Here is a 21,728-nt window from a genome sequence, read left to right on the forward strand (position 1 = left end):
TTGTGATTACTGCATCTTATTAAGTGGGGATGGATAATACATAAATTCGTTGAGCTATTGACGTAATTTAAGTAGTCCAAATTATTATGTAAATTGTTATGTAACTGAATGTATTTTTTGTAATTGTATTGTCTAGGAACTATTGTGAATGTTTTAATTGTTTACTGCTTAGTTATAAGTCGTCTAGAAATGTTAAAAATAAATAAATATATTGTATAGTACCCCATTATTATTATCCTGCTCTTAATTCACTGTTCAACAGTACATTTGTAAAAATTTTCTTTTTCTTTTTTAAGTATACTAAATTATACTTGAGAATGAAGCCAAATCCAGGGGTGGTTACGCTTGCAAGTTAAGCTAGGTTTTCTTACTAACATCTTCTGGACCACCTGTATAGTTGAATTTGTATCGGTCCCCTCATGCTCTGTTTCCACGATAGAGGAGGCTGATAGGGAAGGTAGGGATGGGGGGGAGGAGTTTGGGGGGGGTGAAAATTGTTAAAATTGTTGATAATGTTTGAATGTATTTTTTTTTCATTTGCGGGTTATGTTTGCTAGTATTGTGTTTTGCTTGACCTGTTTGATATTGTATGCTATTTCTTGTCATCAATAAAAATGTTAAAATTAAAGTACAGTGGTACCTTGGATTATGAGCATAATCCGTTCCAGGAGCATGCTCGTAATCCAAAATGCTCGTTTATCAAAGCGAATTTCCCCATAGAAAATAATGGAAACTCGCTTTGATATGTTCCCACCCGTGAACTCTCAGGCCTTGAGCATGCACATGTGCTCAAGGCCCAGCACAGGAGGCAGATCTTCGGGCACCAGCACCAACACACAGACATGCTGGTGCCGGTGCGGAGGCTACACTAAAGTAAGAAGAGGGTTCGGGTGGGTTGGGGGGACCTCAGGTCGCGGCGGTGGGGGGTGCCCGATAGCGGGGGAGGGAGGGTGCCGGTTCGCAGGGGGGGTGCTCGCAAATCGAAGCACGCTCGGCTTCTGAGGCGCCGATTTTGTGAATGTTTTGTTCGTCTTGCAAAACACTCGCAAACCGGTGCACTCGTAAACCGAGGTACCACTGTATACTAAATTGTTCTGTGGAATCAGCTGTTACCAGGTGCCACAAATCATAGACAGAACTGCATAAAACTTAAAAAAAAAAAATAAAAGCAAAACACAACCAACAACCAATGGCAATTCTGACACTACTAAACTAAACTAAAACTTAGTTTTATAGACCGGGTCATCAACCAAGAGGAGCTCGACTCAGTTAACAGTAATATATAATACATAAACTTGACAAGGAAAAGTATACTAGAATAGTTAGTTTCCAAAATATTTAGCAAACAAAAAGGTTTGAGAACTTTCCGGAATAAAGCAAAAGAACCTAAACTTCTTAATGTAAGAATTCGGTTAATTTAAAAGCTAAAGAATGACTAATTCACGAAGGGCATCCGATCCGATCCGATCCGTGTCCGGGGGGCTGATTCGGAATCATGCCCCCAACCGAGCGCCCGGATCACTCTATAGCAATCTGTAGATGGTCTGCATATGCTTAAAGAGCGACCTCTTTTTTGTTTGTTTTTACTCTCCATGCCCGGAAGAGCACTACTTTTTTTTTTTTCTTTGGAAGCCCGTGGTTTTAACCCGCTTTAAACCTGCGGGTTAAAACCAAGGGCATGCACTGTGGGGAAGGTAGGAGAGATTCGGGGCTTGCAGAGAAGCAGGATCGGGGCAGAGAGCAGGGCAGCAGAAGGCAGGGCAGTTGGAAAGGACCTCAGCAGTCTCTTATTTTTGATCGGTCAGCCAAGTCCCTCTTTTATTTTTAGTGAATCGCTGCCTGCCTGCATTTGAATGCCGTTCCCCCTCATTTGCATGCGTAGATCAGAGGATGATCGGGACAGAGGTTAGTGAATCGGGTCGGAGGGAAATCGGGTCGCAAAGGGGTCACTAAGTAGTTGGAAGTTAATCGGTGGGCTTAGTGAATTCAGCCCTAAATCTCTTGAGGGTTCTGTTTTTACCACCGAGAGAGACTGTCCTTCAAAGTCCTTGTTACTTGCTATTGTACAGCAATTCAATTAGAAATGACAGTCAAACAGATCACAAATAACTGTCAAGGCTCCTACCACAGCAAGGACTGAAAACTGCTTGGTTTTCCTCAAATATTCATTGCAGCCCTTGTGTTTCTTCCCTGAAATTTGCAGATTAGTATGATTTTCACTCCTCCTGTCCCGCCCATTAGGCTCCAGTTTAATTCCCTCTTATGTGTCCTTTTACTGCAGACTGTACAGTTCAACAGTTGGACTTGGTTTCTTATCTCTCAGAATCTGCTGCCTTGGCAACTACACAGTTCAGTCTTACTGAGAAAACGTTTTGTAACAGAGAAGTAGCAAGATAAAGACAAGTACGAACTGTCTCTAAAAACGTTGCAACCAATCAGGGTTAAAAATGGTGGCTCTTCCACACAACAAAGAGAAATCCAACTAGATCTGCAGAATAAACAGCGAAGCAGGAGAACAAACAAAAACTGCAGACAATGTACATGATGCAGGCAAAAATTTACACTTTATACCTTATTTACCATGGACCCCTGATGAAGGTGTTTGTCCGAAACACGGACCGTGTTGGGTCCCTTGGTTGGTAATAAGTATTTTATATTACTGCATTTTATTTGGGGATAATAAATTTTTGCCTGCATCGTGTACATTGTCTGAAGTTTTTGTTTGTTCTCCGGCTCTTCCACACACACACAAAAAAAAATCAATAATGTATAGGAAGAAAAGCAAACCATAAATATTACAATTTTATACTCTTATCACAATGGCCTCCTTAATACTACAATGATTGTGACCATGTGGCAATCATAAAAATACACATAACTAAAAAAAAAAAAAAAAGACCAAAGTATGTACTGAAAAAATATGGAGGAAAAAAAGACCTCAGTCAAAGTCGACTATGGCTATTTTGTTTCTGGCTTGACATGTGGAGGACAGTAAGCACTCATTTCCCCTGAGGCAGTGGGGTGAAAAAGGGAACCCCCTGTCAGGAGTTAATTGGAGGGATGATGTAGTCTTTAAATAGTTGGAAGAAGTTTTGCTCCAATAAGTGACTTTGAAATTTATTTACTGCAGTATGGATTGTTCCTAGACTTCTACATTTTTATTGAATTGCTATGAATTTTTATGGACTAATTTCAATCCCCTCCCCATCCTCCCCCTTTTACAAAGCCGCTTGGCAATGCACCGAAGTCCATTAATTCCCAATGAGCTTTGGTGCAATTACTGCGGGCTGCCATCAGCTTTGTAAAAGAAGGCTGTTTGGTGACACACATGGCAAAAATTTTGGAATGTTTTGTATTATGGAGGTTTTTTGACTGATGATTATTGTGAGCTGATCGCAAGTTTTATGCTTAGTAGTCAGCTTCTTTTTGACTGAGGTCTTTTTTTTCCTCCATAATTTTTCCAAGACATATTTTTGGTCTTTTCCATTTGTGTGTATGATTGTCACATGGTCATCATCATCATAGTATTAAGGAGGCAACTATGATATGAAATTGTGGCACTTCCATAAACCCATGCACTTATTACATCATAGCCAATAAGACCCCCCCTACCCTGTAATTCCCTGTCTGCCTTGGCACCTCAGTAAAATTAAAACAGCAGCTATGAACTTCCTCTTTCTCACCAGAGCCATTCTGTCAGCACTTGAGGAACGTGAAAGATGATGTACAATGTGGAGGCAGCACTACCAACTGCTTAGACCACACAAATCCTGAAGATGCCATGTGCTCACTTGCTGAAAAAAAAGATTCAAGCCACTCAATTTGGTTCCCATTATCCAAACCACAAGCAGGACCACGGAAGCTGCAGAAGTCATTGCCTAAGAGGGTTGCAGATCTTGCTCCATCCCCAAAGGCAGCAGAAGGCTATAATAAAGGCCGCTTCCAGGTAATGCAAGAACAGTTTACCCATGCCTTCCCAAACTAAGGCCTAGATTCTGTAAAGTGAGCCTAACTTTAGGCGTGCTTTAGACGTCCGATTTAAGTGGTCCCTTTCAGGACCAAGGGACATATTTGTCCCATAACTTTAAAATCCTATAAATTTTGATTGGGATAGTCTACAGTTCTAAATTTGACATGTACGGATTCCATATGATACTGCCTTTATGTAAACAAACTGGTTCCAACATTCATTCATTAGCGTCGTTGCTAGATTGACGAGAAGATTCACTTGCCACACTGTCCATAAGCCAGAAGTGTGATTTTTAAAAATAAAAATAATGATATTTCACAAAAAAAATCAATTTTTTGGCATCTGCAAGCCCTTTTTACCATAAAAATGTCGTCAAAACCACAAAAATTGGCCTACGATCCTTATGGTCCTGAAAGGGTTAACTGCGACTTAGACGAAGTTAGGCGTCAGTTGGATGTCTTTACAACTTAGACGCTAGAAAAATGCAGGTTTAGGGAAAACTCGCGCCTAAGTCCATAGACATGGGCGTAACATGGGCATAGCTAAGGATAGGCACCAGATAGACGCTAGTTAGGCAGCAGAGTGCATCTAAACAGTGTGGAAAATGTAGGCGTAGGAAAAGCTGGTCTAAGAGTAGTTTGTGCTTCATTTTAATGCAGTTTCAGTTTTCTAAGTCAGAGACTACCTATAGGCGCTTCGTCAATGATAGTGAGTTTGAATATGTTTTTTTTTCTTCTTTCTCCCTAATAGATTTAATAAGCCACCATATGAATAGATCACATCAATATAAACATATTGCATGGAATCATAGTACTTTTCTGCCCAAACAGTAAAGCACAGTTACTTACCGTAACAGTTGTTATCCAGGGACAGCAGGCAGATATTCCCACATATGGGTGACGTCATCGACGGAGCCCCGCAGCGGACAGCCTCGAAAGCAAACTTGCTTGAAGATCTCGAACTTTCGAGTGCTGCACCGCGCCTGCGCGCGTGCCTTCCCGCCCGAACTAGGGGGCGCATCTCCTGAGAGGATCCTCAGTTCAGATACCTAGCCAAGAAGCCAACCAGGGGAGGTGGGAGGGTTGTGGGAATATCTGCCTGCTGTCCCTGGATAACAACTGTTACGGTAAGTAACTGTGCTTTATCCCAGGACAAGCAGGCAGCATATTCCCACATATGGGTGACCTCCAAGCTAAGTAAAAAGGGATGGAGGGAAGTTGGCAATTTACGAAAAAAGATTATGCAAAACAGATTGGCCAAAATGGCCATCCCTCCTGGATAAAGTATCCAGACAATAATGAGAGGTGAAAGTATGAACCGAGGACCAAGTGGCAGCCTTGCAGATTTCCTCAATAGGAGTCGATCGGAGGAAAGCTACAGATGCCGCCATAGCTCTAACTTTATGGCCCGTCACTCGACCTTGTAGAGGAAGACCAGCCTGAGCATAACAAAAAGAAATGCAAGCAGCCATCCAGTTGGAGATGGTACGCTTCGATATAGGACGACCCAACCTGTTTGGATCAAAGGATATGAAAAGTTGAGGAGACGTTCTGTGAATCTGAGTGCGTTGCAGGTAGAAAGCCAAAGCACGTTTACAGTCCAAGGTATGAAGAGCCGCCTCTCCTGGGTGAGAGTGAGGCTTTGGAAAAAATACAGGTAGAACAATAGACTGATTGATGTGAAATTCTGAAACGACTTTAGGCAAGAATTTAGGATGAGTACGGAGAACAACCTTGTCATGGTGAAAAACTGTGAAAGGTGGATCAGCCACTAGCGCTTGTAACTCACTGACACGACGAGCAGAAGTGAGAGCAATCAGGAACACAGCTTTCCAAGTGAGATACTTGAGATGAGCTTTGTCAAGTGGTTCAAAAGGAGATTTCATAAGTTGAGCTAAAACAACATTGAGATCCCAAACCACAGGAGGTGGTTTAAGAGGAGGATGTAGATTGAGAAGTCCTTTCATAAAACGAGAAATCATAGGATGTGCAGAAAGGGATTTGCCCTCCAAAGGCTGATGAAAAGCAGCTATAGCACTAAGATGGACTCGGATAGATGTAGTCTGAAGTCCAGATTGTGATAAATGAAGTAAATAGTCCAGAACTGATGTCAATGAAGCAGATCTGGGTGGTAAATTATGTGTAGAACACCAAGCAGAAAATCTTGTCCACTTTTGACCATAACATTGCCTAGTGGATGGTTTTCTGGAAGCAAGTAAAATATCTTGTACAGACGGAGAGAATTGAGAAAAGTCTGTTACAGAGAAAGGTACCAAGCTGTCAAATGTAGAGACTGTAGATTGGGATGAAGCAAAGATCCTTGATTCTGCGTGAGTAGAGAAGGAAATATTGGTAGAAGTAGGGGCTCCCTGGTGCTGAGTTGAAGTAGAAGGGAGAACCAAGGTTGCCTGGGCCACCGAGGAGCTATCAGAATCATGGTGGCCCGGTCTGATTTCAACTTGACTAGAGTCTTGAGAATCAGAGGAAACGGAGGAAAAGCATAAAGGAACTGATTCCTCCAGTCCAGTAGAAACGCATCCGCTTCGAGACGTTGAGGAGTATAGATGCGGGAGCAAAATTGAGGCAGTTTGAAGTTGAGAGGTGACGCAAACAGATCTATCTGCGGAGTCCCCCAACGAGCAAAAATTTGGCGAAGAGTAGGAGAATTGAGTGTCCATTCGTGAGGTTGTAGAAGACGACTCAATTTGTCCGCCAAATAGTTGTGTTGACCCTGAATGTAAACTGCTCTGAGGAAGATGTTGTGGAGAATCGCCCACTGCCACAATTTCAGAGCCTCTTGACAGAGGGAGTGAGATCCCGTCCCTCCCTGTTTGTTTACATAATACATGGCTACTTGGTTGTCGGTACGTACTAGAATCACCATGTCGTGAAGAAGATGCTGAAAAGCTTTGAGAGCATAGAATATCGCTCTGAGTTCCAACAGATTTATAGGACACCTCCGGTCTGCTTGGGTCCAGAGCCCTTGAGTGCAAAGACCGTCCACATGGGCTCCCCAGGCATACATTGACGAGTCGGTTGTGAGGACCTTCTGATGAGGAAGAGGGTAAAACATTAAACCTCTTGAAAGATTCAAAGAGAGCATCCACCAACGGAGAGACTTCTTTAATGAAGGAGTGATGGAAATTAGTCGAGTTGGTGGATCCACTGATTGTTGCCATTGAGATGCCAGTGTCCATTGAGGAATGCGAAGATGAAGCCTGGCAAAAGGAACTACATGAACTGTAGAGGCCATGTGACCGAGCAGAACCATCATTTTCCTTGCTGGAACAGTGGAAAGTTGGAAGAATTGTTGAGAAATTTGAAGGAGTGCATCCTGACGTGGTTGTGGAAGGTATGCTCTCAGTTTGATAGTGTCCAGAGTCGCTCCTATGAACTGGAGAGACTGAGAAGGAATCAGTTGAGATTTGGGAAAATTGATGTGAAATCCCAGACTTTGAAGAAAGAGAATAGTCTGTTGGGTCGCTACAATAACCCCTGAAAGAGAGGGAGCCTTGATGAGCCAGTCGTCTAGGTATGGAAATACTTGGAGACCCTGGTTGCGAAGAGCTGCAGCTACAACCACAAGGCATTTTGTGAAAACTCTGGGGGAAGAAGCCAGTCCGAAGGGGAGAACTTTGTACTGAAGATGAAGATTTCCTACTTGGAATCTGAGGTACTTGCGAAAAGCTGGATGAATGGGGATATGAGTATAGGCCTCTTTGAGATCGAGGGAGCACATCCAATCCCCTTGATCCATCAAGGAATATAGAGTTGGCAGAGTGAGCATTCGAAATTTCTCTTTGACTAGAAATTTGTTGAGAGCTCTGAGATCCAAAATCGGTCGCAAATCTCCCGTCTTTTTGGGAACTAGAAAATAACGGGAGTAGAATCCCGAGTTCCTTTGGGAGAGAGGAACTTCCTCCACAGCTCGCAGGAGAAGAAGAGCCCGAGCTTCTTGAAGAAGAAGAGGAAGATGCGACTGATTTGAAAGACACTCTCTTGGATGGCGATCTGGAGGCACCTGAAGGAGTCGAAGAGAGTATCCCTCTCTGATAATGGTAAGTACCCAGAGATCTGATGTTATGAGCTCCCATTGATGATAAAAATTGGACAGGCGACCCCCTATGGGGAGGGGAGAATTTGGAAACAGAGAAATTTGAATGCTCAAGTTGAGATTGTCAAAAAGACTGAGCAGGCTTAGTGTTAGCAGGGGTCTGTGACTTTTGTTGTCGTTGTTGTGGAGGAGGCCGACGAGCAGGAGGTCTAGAAAAAGCAGGAGTTGTTTTCTGTGGATAGCGACGTGGAGTCTGTTTGAAACCTCTAGTTGGTGCAGGTTTAGGTTTTGGACGGATGAGGGAAGCAAAAGAGCGCTCATGTTCTGAAAGACGCTTTGTAGCTGCCTCAATAGAGTCATCGAATAATTCATTTCCTTGACAAGGAAGATTAGCCAATCTATCCTGAAGGTTAGGATCCATGTCCACTATCCGTAACCATGCTAATCTACGCATGGCTACTGCAAATGCCGAGACTCTAGACGAGAGTTCAAAGGCATCATAGGAAGCTTGTAGCATGAATAGTCTCAATTGAGAAAGAGTCTTAAGGATATTCTTAAATTCTGATAGACGATTGGTGGAGACATCCGGGTAAAAGGAAGACAAAATCTTTAAAAAATGATTGAAATAGGACGTAAAAATGTAATTATAATTCAGAACTCTATTTGCCATCATAGAATTCTGGTATAAACGTCGACCAAATTTATCCATGGTACGGCCTTCCCTACCAGGAGGAACTGAAGCATAAATTTTGGAGGGATGTGCTTTCTTCAATGATGACTCTATCACTAGAGATTGATGAGAAAGTTGAGACTTTTCATATCCTTTAGATGGAACCGTTCTGTAACGAGATTCCAATTTAGATGGGATGGCAGTGATAGAATAAGGAGTCTCCATATTGCGAGTGAAGGTCTGCTGGAGAACAGGAGTCATAGGCAATCTGAGTGACTCTTTAGGAGGATGGGGAAGCTCCATATCCGCCAAGTACTCAGGAGTATATTTAGAGTCTGAATGAAGGTCTAGCTTGAGAGCTTGACCCATATCAAAAATAAATTTGGCAAAAGAAACTGATTTTGGGTCAGATGACTCTTCAGGAGAGCCACTGCGAGATTTATGTTGTACTGAGTAGGATGGAGAATTTTCTCTAGAGTATGTGGAAATGTCCGATTCCATACGCACAGTAGGAGAAGAAGCTGTACTGTGAAGTGGAGTAAGAGAATGTTTCCTCTTCAGACTCCTGGATGGAGAAGTACCCGGTGTACGTGGTACAGAATGAGTCGAGGTGTGTGGAGAACTGTCTCGACGGACTGGCTTCGATGGGGTTCTGGATCGAGAAGGGCTTCGAGTGGAGGCTCGATGGTGAGAACCCTGCTTCGCCTTCGAAGAACGAGACAAAGAAGCCTCGGTATCCAACGTCGAAGACTCCCTCCGAAGCTTGGAGGCCACATGTCTGGAATGCTTCGACCGATGCTTCGGAGGAGGTGAGCCCGGAGACGACTCCGATGAAGAAATGTTTTTCGGTGTCCGGGATCGGCTTCGGGAGACTGGAAGCTCCGGTTGAGTAACAGGCTGGTCAGCCCGAGGCAAGGTCGAGGACGGGACCAGTTGAGCCACCAAAGAATTAATCTGAGTGGTGAGGATAGATTTTAACATGTCCTCCAGCATCGGCACCGAGACAGAAGGTTCTGACCTCGTATGTGCAGCAGTACGCTCCGAAGAGGGCGACCTCGAAGGTGAGTATTCCCTTATCTTGGAGGTACGCTTTGAAAGTGGTCGCGCCGAGGACTCTGGTGGCTTCTTGGATACGGCACCTGAAAGGGAACTCGGAGACTTACCCCCCGTAGAAGGCTTCGTGGAAGACGTCGTCTTCGAGGCAACCGAAGTAGAAGAGGTCGAGGCCTTCGAGACCGAAACTCCAGCCGGAGTCTGGGTCGAGGCCTTCGAGACCACAGGTGTCGAGGTCGTCGGAGTCGAGGCCTTCGAGACCGGTGCAGCCGCCACGGTCGAGGCCGGCTCCGAAGATTGCTCCATACCGAAAAGTTGAAAAAATTGAGCACAACGCCGCCGAAAAGCTCGTGGAGTGAGGGTAAAGCAGCGATGACAATCTTCTGGGGAATGAGAGGAACCCAGGCACTGTAAACAACGGCAGTGGGGATCGGTGACCGAAATCACCCGATTACACTGTCGACAACGTTTAAACCCGGTAAGAGGCCGGGACATGGAAAAAATAAAGTCCGTGTCGAACGAAGGAGCCTAGGCCTAGGCCCAAAGCTCGACGGCCGAACTGAAAAGGAAAAAAGAATATACTTTTTTTTTTTTTTTTTAAACACGAAAAATAAAAGAAGAAGAAGATAAAATTAACACAGCGACCGACTTTAAATTAAAAGAAACAGCCGCGGTGATGAGAAGGCAATGCTGCAGAGAAAGAAAACGTGTCTTCTTGTCTCCGCGGAAATAAACGAACTGAGGATCCTCTCAGGAGATGCGCCCCCTAGTTCGGGCGGGAAGGCACGCGCGCAGGCGCGGTGCAGCACTCGAAAGTTCGAGATCTTCAAGCAAGTTTGCTTTCGAGGCTGTCCGCTGCGGGGCTCCGTCGATGACGTCACCCATATGTGGGAATATGCTGCCTGCTTGTCCTGGGATAATATGATTTACTCATTACACCACCTTTGGCTTTCCTGCTTAAACAGAACCCCCTTTTTTCTCAACAAACAGTGCTGCAATCAGCTTTCTTGAGAGCAAAGAAAGAAAATGAAAAACATATTATTGCTCACACTACTTCATTTCTCAGCGCTTAAGAAAAGAAAAACCAGATACAGACCTTAACATGCATTTTCCCTCATTGCAAAATGAAGCTCTTCAGCTTCACAAAGCTGACCTCATTGTGAGATCATCAAGCTGCACCTTCAAGGTAGTATGCCACAATTAAAAGATGCACTGGGTGTTGAACTCACAACCTCTGAATGATCAGCACAGGACTTCAACCCATACAGCTACATCAGCTTCTACTCAGGTGGATCTCACTGCCCTTTCATATCTTAGTTGACTGACCTGCCTATGTATCATGTGATTAGATTTCATATCACAATCACCACAAAGAAAGCATTTCTGGCTCACCAGGTTAATCAGCATCGTTGCACCTTGTCCATCTTCTCAAGCACCCCGGTTAAAATCCCACCTTCACTAATTTTAACAGCTTCCTATTAGCTCTCATAAGAGGGTCTAGATGGTGGACTTTGCCATTTTTAGCAGCACATTTCCCTTTCCAGGCGAACCTTATTTTCTCCTTCCCATGGCTAGCTGTCCTAAGCTGTCATGGGAGGAAACTTCTCCTCTGACAGAAAGATGCCATTTGTGGCTCACCAGGTTAATGCTGCAGCCTGAGCTATAGGAACCAACATTAATAAATTTACGTTTGAACACCATTATGCCAACTGTTTAAATAAATGTATTCAGGCTTTCAGGCATCTTTTCTTATCCTGGTGTGGCAATTAAATGGGTTGGCCAGGATGAGAAGAAGCAGCATGGTTAAGAACTTATAAGCTCAGGGTGCTGCAATACAGATTGCTGTGTACATGTGCCAAAGAGAAATTACAGGTACATATATGTAATCAGGCAGGCATGTTAATATTTTACATTTTTTTTGGCAAAGTGAATTTCAATAAGTTTCTATTATAAACGAGCTGTTTGGTATCACTTGCATGTGGCACAAAGATTAAAAGCAGCATCTTGTGAATGAACATGATGAAGAACTGGAGGTTGTAAGTTCAAATCTCACTCTGCCACCTTTGAGGGGGTATTTGTAAAAAGAACTATTTTGTACAGGTTTATATAAAGAAAATAGTTTAACATTATTCTTTGTGATCACCTGATTATGAAAACTTACATTCCTGGGAAAGGAGGCCAGCCGATTGAACTTCCTGGTGAGCCGTTCCCAGGAGGCTCTATATTGCAGGAAGGCCCTCTTTCTTTCTGCCACCTTGAAATAATGACGTTCCTTTTGCAGGAACAGTATGGCAAGAAGTTTGGAATCATTGGTGCCAAAGTTGGGGTTCTTTCTGGCAGCCATGATGAAAAAATGAATTGCGTTGTAAAAATCAGCGATTCGGTGACGTCACAATGCTGAAACGGCATGACATCATTCAGCGCTGCTTAGGCGTGCTCACAGATCCGCACTGACGCCAAGGTTACATCGCTAAAGCGCAAAGGATGCTGATTTTCCGCATACGACGCCTAAACGGAACAGAAGAATACTAACAAATTTATACCTCACTCAGTAGCACAGTGGTTAGAATGAAGGTTAGCGTGTGAGCATGGTCTGGGTTCGACTCCCTTAAGTCCTTCAGCTGACACAATACTCATTTTAATAAAAATTAAAAGATACAGACCAATCACATCTAATTTTTATCTCAAACAGCACATTAGCAATACTAGAAACAATACATTACAAAAGTTGAGCTTGCATTTGATAAAAACAGCATTATTTGACTCCATGTCACATTTATTGAACCATACTTGAGAATATGGGGTTTGGGTCAGTGAAAGCAGTGCTTTAAACCATTGAGCTACCAGTCTTTTCCCTCAGCTAACTGTGAGATGATAACTAAGCAGATGATACCTTAGCAGATCACTAAGCTATGATATGACAGGGGAGTCAGAGAAACTGCAGTGGAAGGTGGTGTAGCTCAATGAGTAAAAGCGCTGTACTGATCTTCCAGAGGTTGTGAGTTCAACTCCCAGCCTTTCTTTTACTTCTGGCATTCTACCTTCCAGGTGCACCTTGATGATATCACAATCAGGTCATCAATGTGCAGCTGTATACTTCCATTTCCAATGAACTAGAAGCCACATTCAGGTCTGTTCTGTGTTTTATTCTGTTTATAGGCTTGGCCAATTGAAGTCATGGGATTTCCCTTTGGTTTGAAGAATGAGCCGATTGTAGCAATGTTTCATGACAAAGAGTGTTATTTAGAGCAAGGAATCACTTCTAAAAATCTCTCTCAAATAACATCTATAGGAAGCCCAGAGAAAGCTGATTGGATGAACTAGGCTGCCTATCCTGCTAGTCTTTCTGGAACTTAAACTATGTCTATCAGAAGCCTATATGGTCCTCAAAGTCCTATGATTTCCACTTCTTTTAGCAGTTAATGATACCGTTGCCATACAAAACTAGAGCTTCCCCCCCCTTTATGCTGATAATTCTAGTTCAACTCCCACTTGAAAGGACACATTTGAAAGGATAAGTCTTCTGTCTCTGTCAGTGCTGGAGGTGCTCAAACACAGACAGTGTGTGAGTTTGTTCTCTTAATGTTCTGGGAAAAGGCCATTTAATCTTGTTAATGAAGACAATGGAGGTTCGACCCCCCCCCCTCACTGCCATGTACTGGTTGAGATAAGGGAAGCTTTAACACCTTTTTAGACAATAAAGTACATATCCTGCTCACTCACCCACCCCCATCCACGTTTTCTTGTGTTGATTACTTCTTTGAAGTTTATGTATCCTGTCAACAGATATGGTTTGTACTTACGTCATCTGCTAATACCATTGACCCATGTTCAAAAAAGTATAAAAGCTGGATGTAAACTAATAAAAGATTAGTATCTTTAGGATACTGTCTGCATATCCTTTCTTTCTAAGGGGAATGCCTCCGGATATCTGTACCCAGATGACAGGGTGTGGGCAGGGCGGTTTTGGGACCAAGAAATGGACCCCGTTCGCTTCATTACTCAGTAGCTCAGTCAAAAACTAATCTTATACTTATCCTTTTAAACATGGCATAGTTTGTTACTTTTTTGTTTTTTATACTGTTGAAGTATAAATTCTGAAACATGAAGAACAAACATATAACAGGGCAGTGTTCTGTCTCCTAGCAGAATTAACTGCCATTCACTATATATAAGGAGTAGTATAATCAAATCAGAATTGCTATTGTTGTATGGTTCATTGTCTAGCACAGCTGATTAGAGTGTCACATGTAGAGTGTTAACAAGTCACATTTTTTCAATATGCACACTGATGTTCCCAAATCAACTCCCACTGAAACTAATATATTATAAATATCCTTTTAAACATGGTATATGTGTTTTTATTATCCTTTTAATGATCCTATACTTTGGGTAAATTATGTGAAAGCTTACAATCCTGAAATAACGATAATAAATCAGTAAAAACCACCTTTTTATATATAACATCGTAGGGACGTCTATCCGGCGTCTAGGCACGTCCATATAGGGACGTCTATATGACGTTTTTGGAAGCTGTGCGCGGTACAGACATCTAATGAAGCCTATCTAACGCCCTAAGTAACGCTGATTGACACTTGCGCTACGAGGATGTCTAAACAACGCCTAAAGTTAAGCGCACTTTACAGAATCTAGGCCTAAATGTTTGCGCAAATAAGAACCTTCTTCCTTACCTTTCAATTGAGTCAATGTCTAAGCAGAAGAGATCTCGTTTGAAGTCCAGAACCTTTGGAGTACATCTGTAAATTCTGCCGATGATCTTGCTACAGCCACGGCAGGTCAACTCCTCAAACAAGCTAAAATCAAAAGTTTAACATTGTCCTTAGATTAAAGCACTAAACTGCAAACCGTTCAGGTTAAAAACATCGTTGTGCTAAACTTCAAACACTATGAGGACAATATAAAGTCACAAGGTTAAATAAAGGACCTGGTTCATCAACAGGGAACAGTCCTACCGTGTAGTCAGTTCCGGCTTTCAGTGACTTTTCTTAGCCACAAGTGTAAAGCAACAACAAAACCAAAAAAAAGAACTGCAGAAAATGTATAAAGGTACAGGAATTTTTATTCAAATCAATAAAAGTTTTATAGCCAAAATTAGTCCTTGATGTTAAATAGTCCTTTCATTAACATGGTTTACTTTAGGCACCTTATAGATTTTAATGTTTACTCTCAAATTTTAATATGCACCATGGTATTTTATTTCCTCATCCATTTTCCCATTACGAGTCATTTCTGTCACTCTATAGTTTTCTTTCTTTCCTCTTATGTCTTTTGTCGATGTTTCAAGCCTTCCTAAACAGCATGATTACACGGTACTACTCGAAAGGGTCCAGAGAAGAGCGACTAAAATGGTTAAGGGGCTGGAGGAGTTGCCGTACAGCGAGAGATTAGAGAAACTAGGTCTCTTCTCCATTAAAAAGAGGAGACTGAGAGGGGACATGATCGAAACGTTCAAGATAATGAAGGAAATAGACTTAGTAGATAAGGACAGGTTGTTCACTCTCTCCAAGATAGGAAGAATGAGAGGGCACTCTCTAAAGTTAAAAGGGGATAGATTCCGTACAAACGTAAGGAAGTTCTTCTTCACCCAGAGAGTGGTAGAAAACTGGGGTGCTCTTCCGGAGGCTGTTAAAGGGGAAAACACCCTCCAGGGATTCAAGACAAAGTTAGACAAGTTCCTGCTAGACCAGAACATACGCAGGTAAGGCTAGACTCAGTTAGGGGTCAGGTCCTTGACTTGGGGACCGCCATTGGAGTGGACTGCTGGGCATGATGGACCAGTGGTCTGACCCAGCAGCGGCAATTCTTATGTTTTTGGCACACCCTTTTCATCTTGTGGTCAAGTATAGACATAATAAGCATGCTTTAAGTTGGCACTACAGTCACTTTTATCCTTTTCCTGTTCATTATTATTCATTACTCTTTTACCCCTCTAGGACCCCTGAGGAAGGCGTGTTCGCTGAAACACGGACTGTGTAGGGTCCGGTTGGACTATTACAATTGCATTTCTATGTCTTTATGTGTAAGAGTATTTAATAAATCATCTTCAGAACATCAGTATCCACAGCTTTTGGTTTTATCATTTTTTGTTTTCAAATAGTACAGATCCGACACTATTTAACATCAAGGACTAATTTTGGATATAAAACTGTTTATTGATTTGAATAAAAATTCTTGTACCTTGTACATTTTCTGCATTTCTTTTTTGGTTTTGTTATTGCATTTTTACTGCAGTTTTTGCTAGTTTCTTTTTTTGTTTTGCCACAAGTGAATAGCTACATTTTTAGCCATATCTGTCTAAACAAGAAAAATTCAGATGGTCATAATTAAGCAGAAATGAAAAGCTAGAAGGGTAAAAACAGCTCCTGAAAGACAATCTGCAAATATTTTCTCTGAGGGGCATTAATGACAAGGAAATATCTGATCCAGCATATTGTTCTTGGAGGAAACTCGGGACCCAGATGATAGCCATTGGAACTGGGGTTGACAGCAGTTAACTAATAGAATGGGAATGGTGGTTGAAGTGAATTGGGGTGGAGATGGAGGTGGGTATGGAGAGGGATAGGGATATGATGTATTCTGGAAAGGCATTTAAGATCTGGTGTTAAATAATCATAATAATTACAAGTCAAAGATCTTGATGCTTTTTTGGAGTGTGTTTCTGTTTCTCTCTATGCTTATTTTTATCTCTATTTTGTTTACTTTAATTATTATTTTAATTCTATCTTTAAATTATTTATTCATTACTTGTTGGAATATTTCATTTCTATCTCTATCTCTACCTCTGTATTTTTATTTTTCATACTGTTTCTTCAGGTACTTTAGTTAGATTGTGAGCCTTTGGGACAGTTATGAAAAAGAACTATGCTAAATTTATGGCTCAGACAAAACATCTGAAAATTCTGAGGTATGACCCAAAAACTCTGACGTCTTCTCCACTCTCATCACAAAGCTTTTCTATGATGATATCGCCCAAATATAAGAAATCCTAATGACTGGAAAGCAGAGATATGGGGTAAAGAGACAGAGTGAAAAATTACCCAAAAGGTTAGTAGACCAAAAAAAAAAAAGAGAAACCCAGTAAAACAGAATAGGACAAAAAGAAAAGTGACCCAATTATGACAAACTGCATGAAGAAATGTATTACTCTGTTGAGGATCATTTAGGACATATAGGGGAATCAATGTATCCAGATTTTTGAAGCTGGCTCTGTGTAAAATACGCTCAATGTAGCACTGTAAATTGGCATTCCCGGAGATTGCATTTACTGAAATCTCTGGAATTTGTTTAATCAAAGCTAGGAAATCCAGGGAGTCATCAGGCATATCCAAATCACGACATCAGCGAGAGCACAATGCATCCCTATTCACCGGCAAAGCCAAGCTCTGGAGATAATTACGTAACCATCTTCCAAATAAGGCTCCAAGAACTGCTGAAATTTGACGTCAACGGGAAGCAATAGCCCAGTGAAATCCAGGGAATGGACATAATGTTGAAGTTGCTTATAAGCCAAGAAGTCCTTCAATTCTAACTGGCATTGCTGCCAAAGAGCTGACCATGATTTCAGAATACCATCAGCCTGCAGAACGTGAGATAATATTGTGACGCCGAAAACACACACTCTCCATGCTGGGACTAAATTGGATGTTACCAACAATGGGCAAAAATTTAGTAATTCAAGGATTACCATGCCAAACCCCCAGTAATTCCAACCAAGTAACTCGCAAGGAACGTAAAAGTAAGCTACTCTTTATTGACTGCGGCAGCAACGCCAGAGGAACCTGCAACAAGGAAAGGATGTTCCAGGGCACAAACAGCGCTGTTTCAATAGCCTTCGGGGTATAGTCTTGGCGATCAGAGAACCATTCTCCTAAAAAGAGCAATAAACAAGACAAATTATAGAAATGAATATTAGGAAGTCCAAGACCTCCCTGACTCCAGGACCCCAACAAAAATTTGAATGCCATCTTCGGTTTCTTACCCTTCCAACAAAATCGAGATATTAGTAAATAAAGTTTAGCAATATCTTGTTTCAGCAACCAAATAAGCAAAAGCTGTAAAAAAAAAAAAAAGAAAGAAAGCTATCAGGGTAATAACACCATACCAAATAAATGTATCCTGCCATGCAGGGAAAGGGGCAACGCAGCCCATCTGGCTAAATTCTCAGCTATATATTTGAGCAAAAGGGCCACCCTTTACTATGATAAAGGGTAGAAGTCTTATTAGTTTGGACAATACCTAAAATAGCCCATTGTAAAGGGAACTATCCTGGCCAGCTGTCCTGTACCTGGGAAGAGGTAGCCATCACTAAGCATTGATCTAAATTTAACTTAAAGCCAGAAAAGTCCCTGTATTTTCTAATATTGTAGGATTCTTACCGTGTTATATACGACAACCTGATAATAATTTAAAAATAAAACACAAGTATGTCCCTTACAATATGAATTTTTCTTACCAACCAAAATCAGTTGAAGTTTTAGATAATTTCTGCTCTGTACCAACCGACACATTTGAGGAGACAGCTGAAAGAACAAAGTGAAATGAAGTTAGAGAATAGAAATATCACTTTTCCTATATTTTATGCTAAAACCAGAGGAGTTCACCATATAAGTGAAATATCATTCTAATCTCCAAAATAAAATTAAGTATCGGCAGAGAACAACTAGATCAAGTATCGACAGAGAACCACTAGATCAAAGGTCACATTTACTAAAGTTCTCCATCACATTATTAGTATCAAGGAAAGGGAAAGAGGATGGGACTTGATATACTGCCTTTCTGTGATTACAATTAGAGAATGACACGGGGAAAAAAATCTGTCCCCGTCAATGCCCCATTACTGGACCACCATCCCCTTCATCCCCCGTCCCTGTCAGAGGAGAAGCTTCCACCCACACACACGCGACTGCAGGGCGGCACAGGCAGGCTTCGCCGGCATCAGTTTCTTTTCTAAAGTGCCGCAAAGGTAAGGGGAGGGAGATAGATTTCGCCGGAGGGAGGGGGCTGCACGCCTTCCCTCCCTTAACTGCGGGGACAAGGCCATTCACTGCTCCACGGGGTGGATGGCCTTGTCCCCGTGCCCGCAGTGAGCACTTCCCCCCCCCCAACCATTTCAGCGGGTTACTCGTGGCTACCCGCAGGTAACTACTACCGTGCCATTCTCTAATTACAATCAAGGCAGTTTACATATTATTAATAATTATATAATAATTTATTATATATAGTTTTATACCTGAGGCAATGGAGGGTTAAGTGACCTTGCCTAGAGTTAAGATGAGCTACAGTAGGAATCAAACCCAGTTCCCTTGATCTTCAGGCAACTCCCCCCCCCCACTCCTCTGATAACGAGCAGACATGCTGGCACACAGTAGCATCCGTTACTAAAGCTAGGGCTCCTTTTATTAAGCTGCACTAGCGTTTTTAGCGCACGCACGAAATTACCACACGCTGCACCGCGCGGTACGCTTCTAGAATAACGCCAGCTCAATACTGGACAACCCTGATGTGACGTGGTCTGGTAGCCGTGGCTAGTCCACTTTTAAAAAGTAATAAGGAGAAATAAAACAAAACAAAGGAAATAAGATGATACCTTTTAATTGGACCAACTTAATGCATTCTTTGATTAGCTCGCAAGGTAACCCTTCTTCAGATCAGAAATAAAGGGGGAGGAAGAAAATGGGACTTGTATACTGCCTTTTTGTGGTTCACATTCAAAGTGGTTTACATATATACAGGTACTTTTTTTTACCCTTGGCAATGGAGGATTAAGTGACTTGCCCATGGTCACAAGGAGCAGTGCTGGGATTTGGTCCCACAACCTCAAGGTGCTAAGGCAGCAGTTCTACCACTAAGCCACTCCTCAGCTGTTGATAAATATCAGTATATATAAGGGAAACATAAAGGCATTCCAATGGCAGTCTCACAGGAAGGGGTGGGCTAGGTTGAGAAACAGAGTGGTGAGATATAGATGAATGATAAAGTGACAAAGCAATACAATTTTATATTTTGTGCAGGCCTGGGTAAATATGATGCATTGGAGGTAAGGAGTAGTGCATATATTCCCCATGACTGCAAGTAAATGGTGTAAAAATTTGGAAGTTTTGGAGTTTGCAGTTTAAAATTATCAGTGCTGTGTTCTACAGTTGGAGTATGAACTTCTGACCTGTGTATTTGTGTGCTAAGCTGCATGTACCTGGGTTTCTAAGAAAACTGGAAGGTAGAGGCAGACAGTTAGGTACCTCTAAAATTGCCTTTGGTTTCCAGCAGTTTCCAGAAACCAAAGGGTAATGTGAGAAGCCAAGCCAGTTCTTGAGACTTCCTGGAGGGTCGTCTCAGAAAAGTGACCTCACTCTCGAGGCGTCTTAAGCCCTGGCTCTGGGTAGAAGGTTTGTCTTTTGGACAGAACAACCCAACTGATCACAACTAAAACTCAAATTTAGGTCTATCCTATACAAATAGACCTGGACTTTAGAATGGCAGTAGGATCCATTGAAGAAGGGGGATCCTAGTTATTCTGAACTATTTACATCTGATTGGAACTGTGTACATACGTTTGGAGTGTTGAAGAAAGAAAAAAAAAAACTGTTACTATTGAAGCGTATTGCCTCTTCTGTGTTCCAAGGAGAAGTAAGGCAAAAGGATTGGGATTTGTAAACCACCTTTTTGTAGTTATACAATCACACTCAGTGAGGTTTACATACAGGTACTTCAAGCATTTTCCCTATCCATACCAGTGGGCTCACAATCTATCTAATGTATCTAATATAAAGGTTTGAGTTATTCAGCAACTTACTTGTGTGGTCTAACATAATTGGGAGAGCGAATGAAGTCTAGTGAATGCTTGCTGTGGAGTCCAATCGTGGAAGTTGTCTCCTGTTCTGGTCTTCAACAAATAAAATAACTTGATGTGCCCTCTGCCAGCATCCGGGAGAAACAGGGGGCTACATTTGTAATGGCACACATCCTTGTAATATACCAAGCTGCAAGCTGTGTCAACGCATTTCATGATATATTCAACAGTTACTCACATGGAAAAAAAAAATACTCAGTATAAGGGGATGCTATATATACGGAAACTCATCTTCTAATGTGATATATATCATTCAAAAATGGCAGTGGTTAAAATCATTTATATTCCACTACTGTCAGCAAATAATTCATATTATATTCATAGCTTATTTCTGATTTGAAGAAGGGTTACCTTCAAAAGCTAATCATAACATGCATTAAATTAGTCCAATTAAAAAATTGTATCACCTTATTTCCTTTACGTTTTGTTTTAGTTCCTGCATATTATCTTAATTTGTATCCAAAAGGATGCGAGTAACCCAGAAAATGATTTCCGCAGAATTATTATGATGGTTCAATCTGCAAAGAATTGGGGGGGTTGGGAAAGGAGCTCCTGCTCTGTCTCACTCCTTAAGGTGCCTCTCTCACCACTGAACAACGCCACTTCGTCCTGCAGCTCGTTCCCCACTAATCCGCACGAGTCCGCCAACACCATCCCGCAGCCACAGCACAGGAACACCATGGGGATGTGCTCGGGCCCCACGGTGGAAAGCTCTCCCGCCATATTCGCAGACTCTCTGTGCCTCCCTCGAGCCTTTCCAAACGCCGCGCTTCGGAGGCGTCACTTCCGCAGACCTGACCCCACCCTCCCGTCGCTTCCTGTCCAATGACCCGATGAACTCTGCGAAGGTCGTGGGACGGCCATGTTGGGGATGGCAAAACACCATGGGGACGTGCTCGGTCCCCACGGTGGAAAGCTCTCCCGCCATATCCCTCGAGCCTTTCCGAATGCCGCGCTTCGGAGGCGTCACTTCCGCAGACCTGACCCGCCACTTCCGATGAACTCTGCGTAGGTCGTGGGACGGCCATGTTGGGGATGGCAAAAGCGTTAGCCAACTAGGCCTGCGAAGGCGGTCAGGGGTAGGTACCAGAAAATGACACGGGGACAAATTTTTC

General features: G+C 42.4%; 1 protein-coding gene across 4 annotated transcripts in view; it reads right to left on the reverse strand.

The window, feature by feature from the left end:
- The window catches only part of MIS18A (MIS18 kinetochore protein A), a 39,779-nt gene extending 18,353 nt beyond the window's left edge, over positions 1-21,426 (reverse strand). Inside the window, exons 1-4 of one of the 4 annotated variants that reach the window (XM_033947464.1) lie at positions 21,201-21,335; positions 20,557-20,677; positions 18,220-18,286; positions 14,438-14,560 (exon numbers count right to left, since the gene is read on the reverse strand). In XM_033947464.1, the coding sequence (XP_033803355.1) occupies positions 14,438-14,560; positions 18,220-18,286; positions 20,557-20,572 (206 nt within the window). In that variant the 5' untranslated portion in view covers positions 20,573-20,677; positions 21,201-21,335. The other 3 variants (XM_033947466.1, XM_033947465.1, XM_033947462.1) reach the window with 3 other exon arrangements.
- Between the last annotated feature and the right edge of the window lie 302 nt (positions 21,427-21,728).

The sequence above is a fragment of the Geotrypetes seraphini genome, chromosome 6 (genome assembly GCF_902459505.1).
Source record: "Geotrypetes seraphini chromosome 6, aGeoSer1.1, whole genome shotgun sequence".
Taxonomy (NCBI): Eukaryota; Metazoa; Chordata; class Amphibia; order Gymnophiona; family Dermophiidae; genus Geotrypetes; species Geotrypetes seraphini.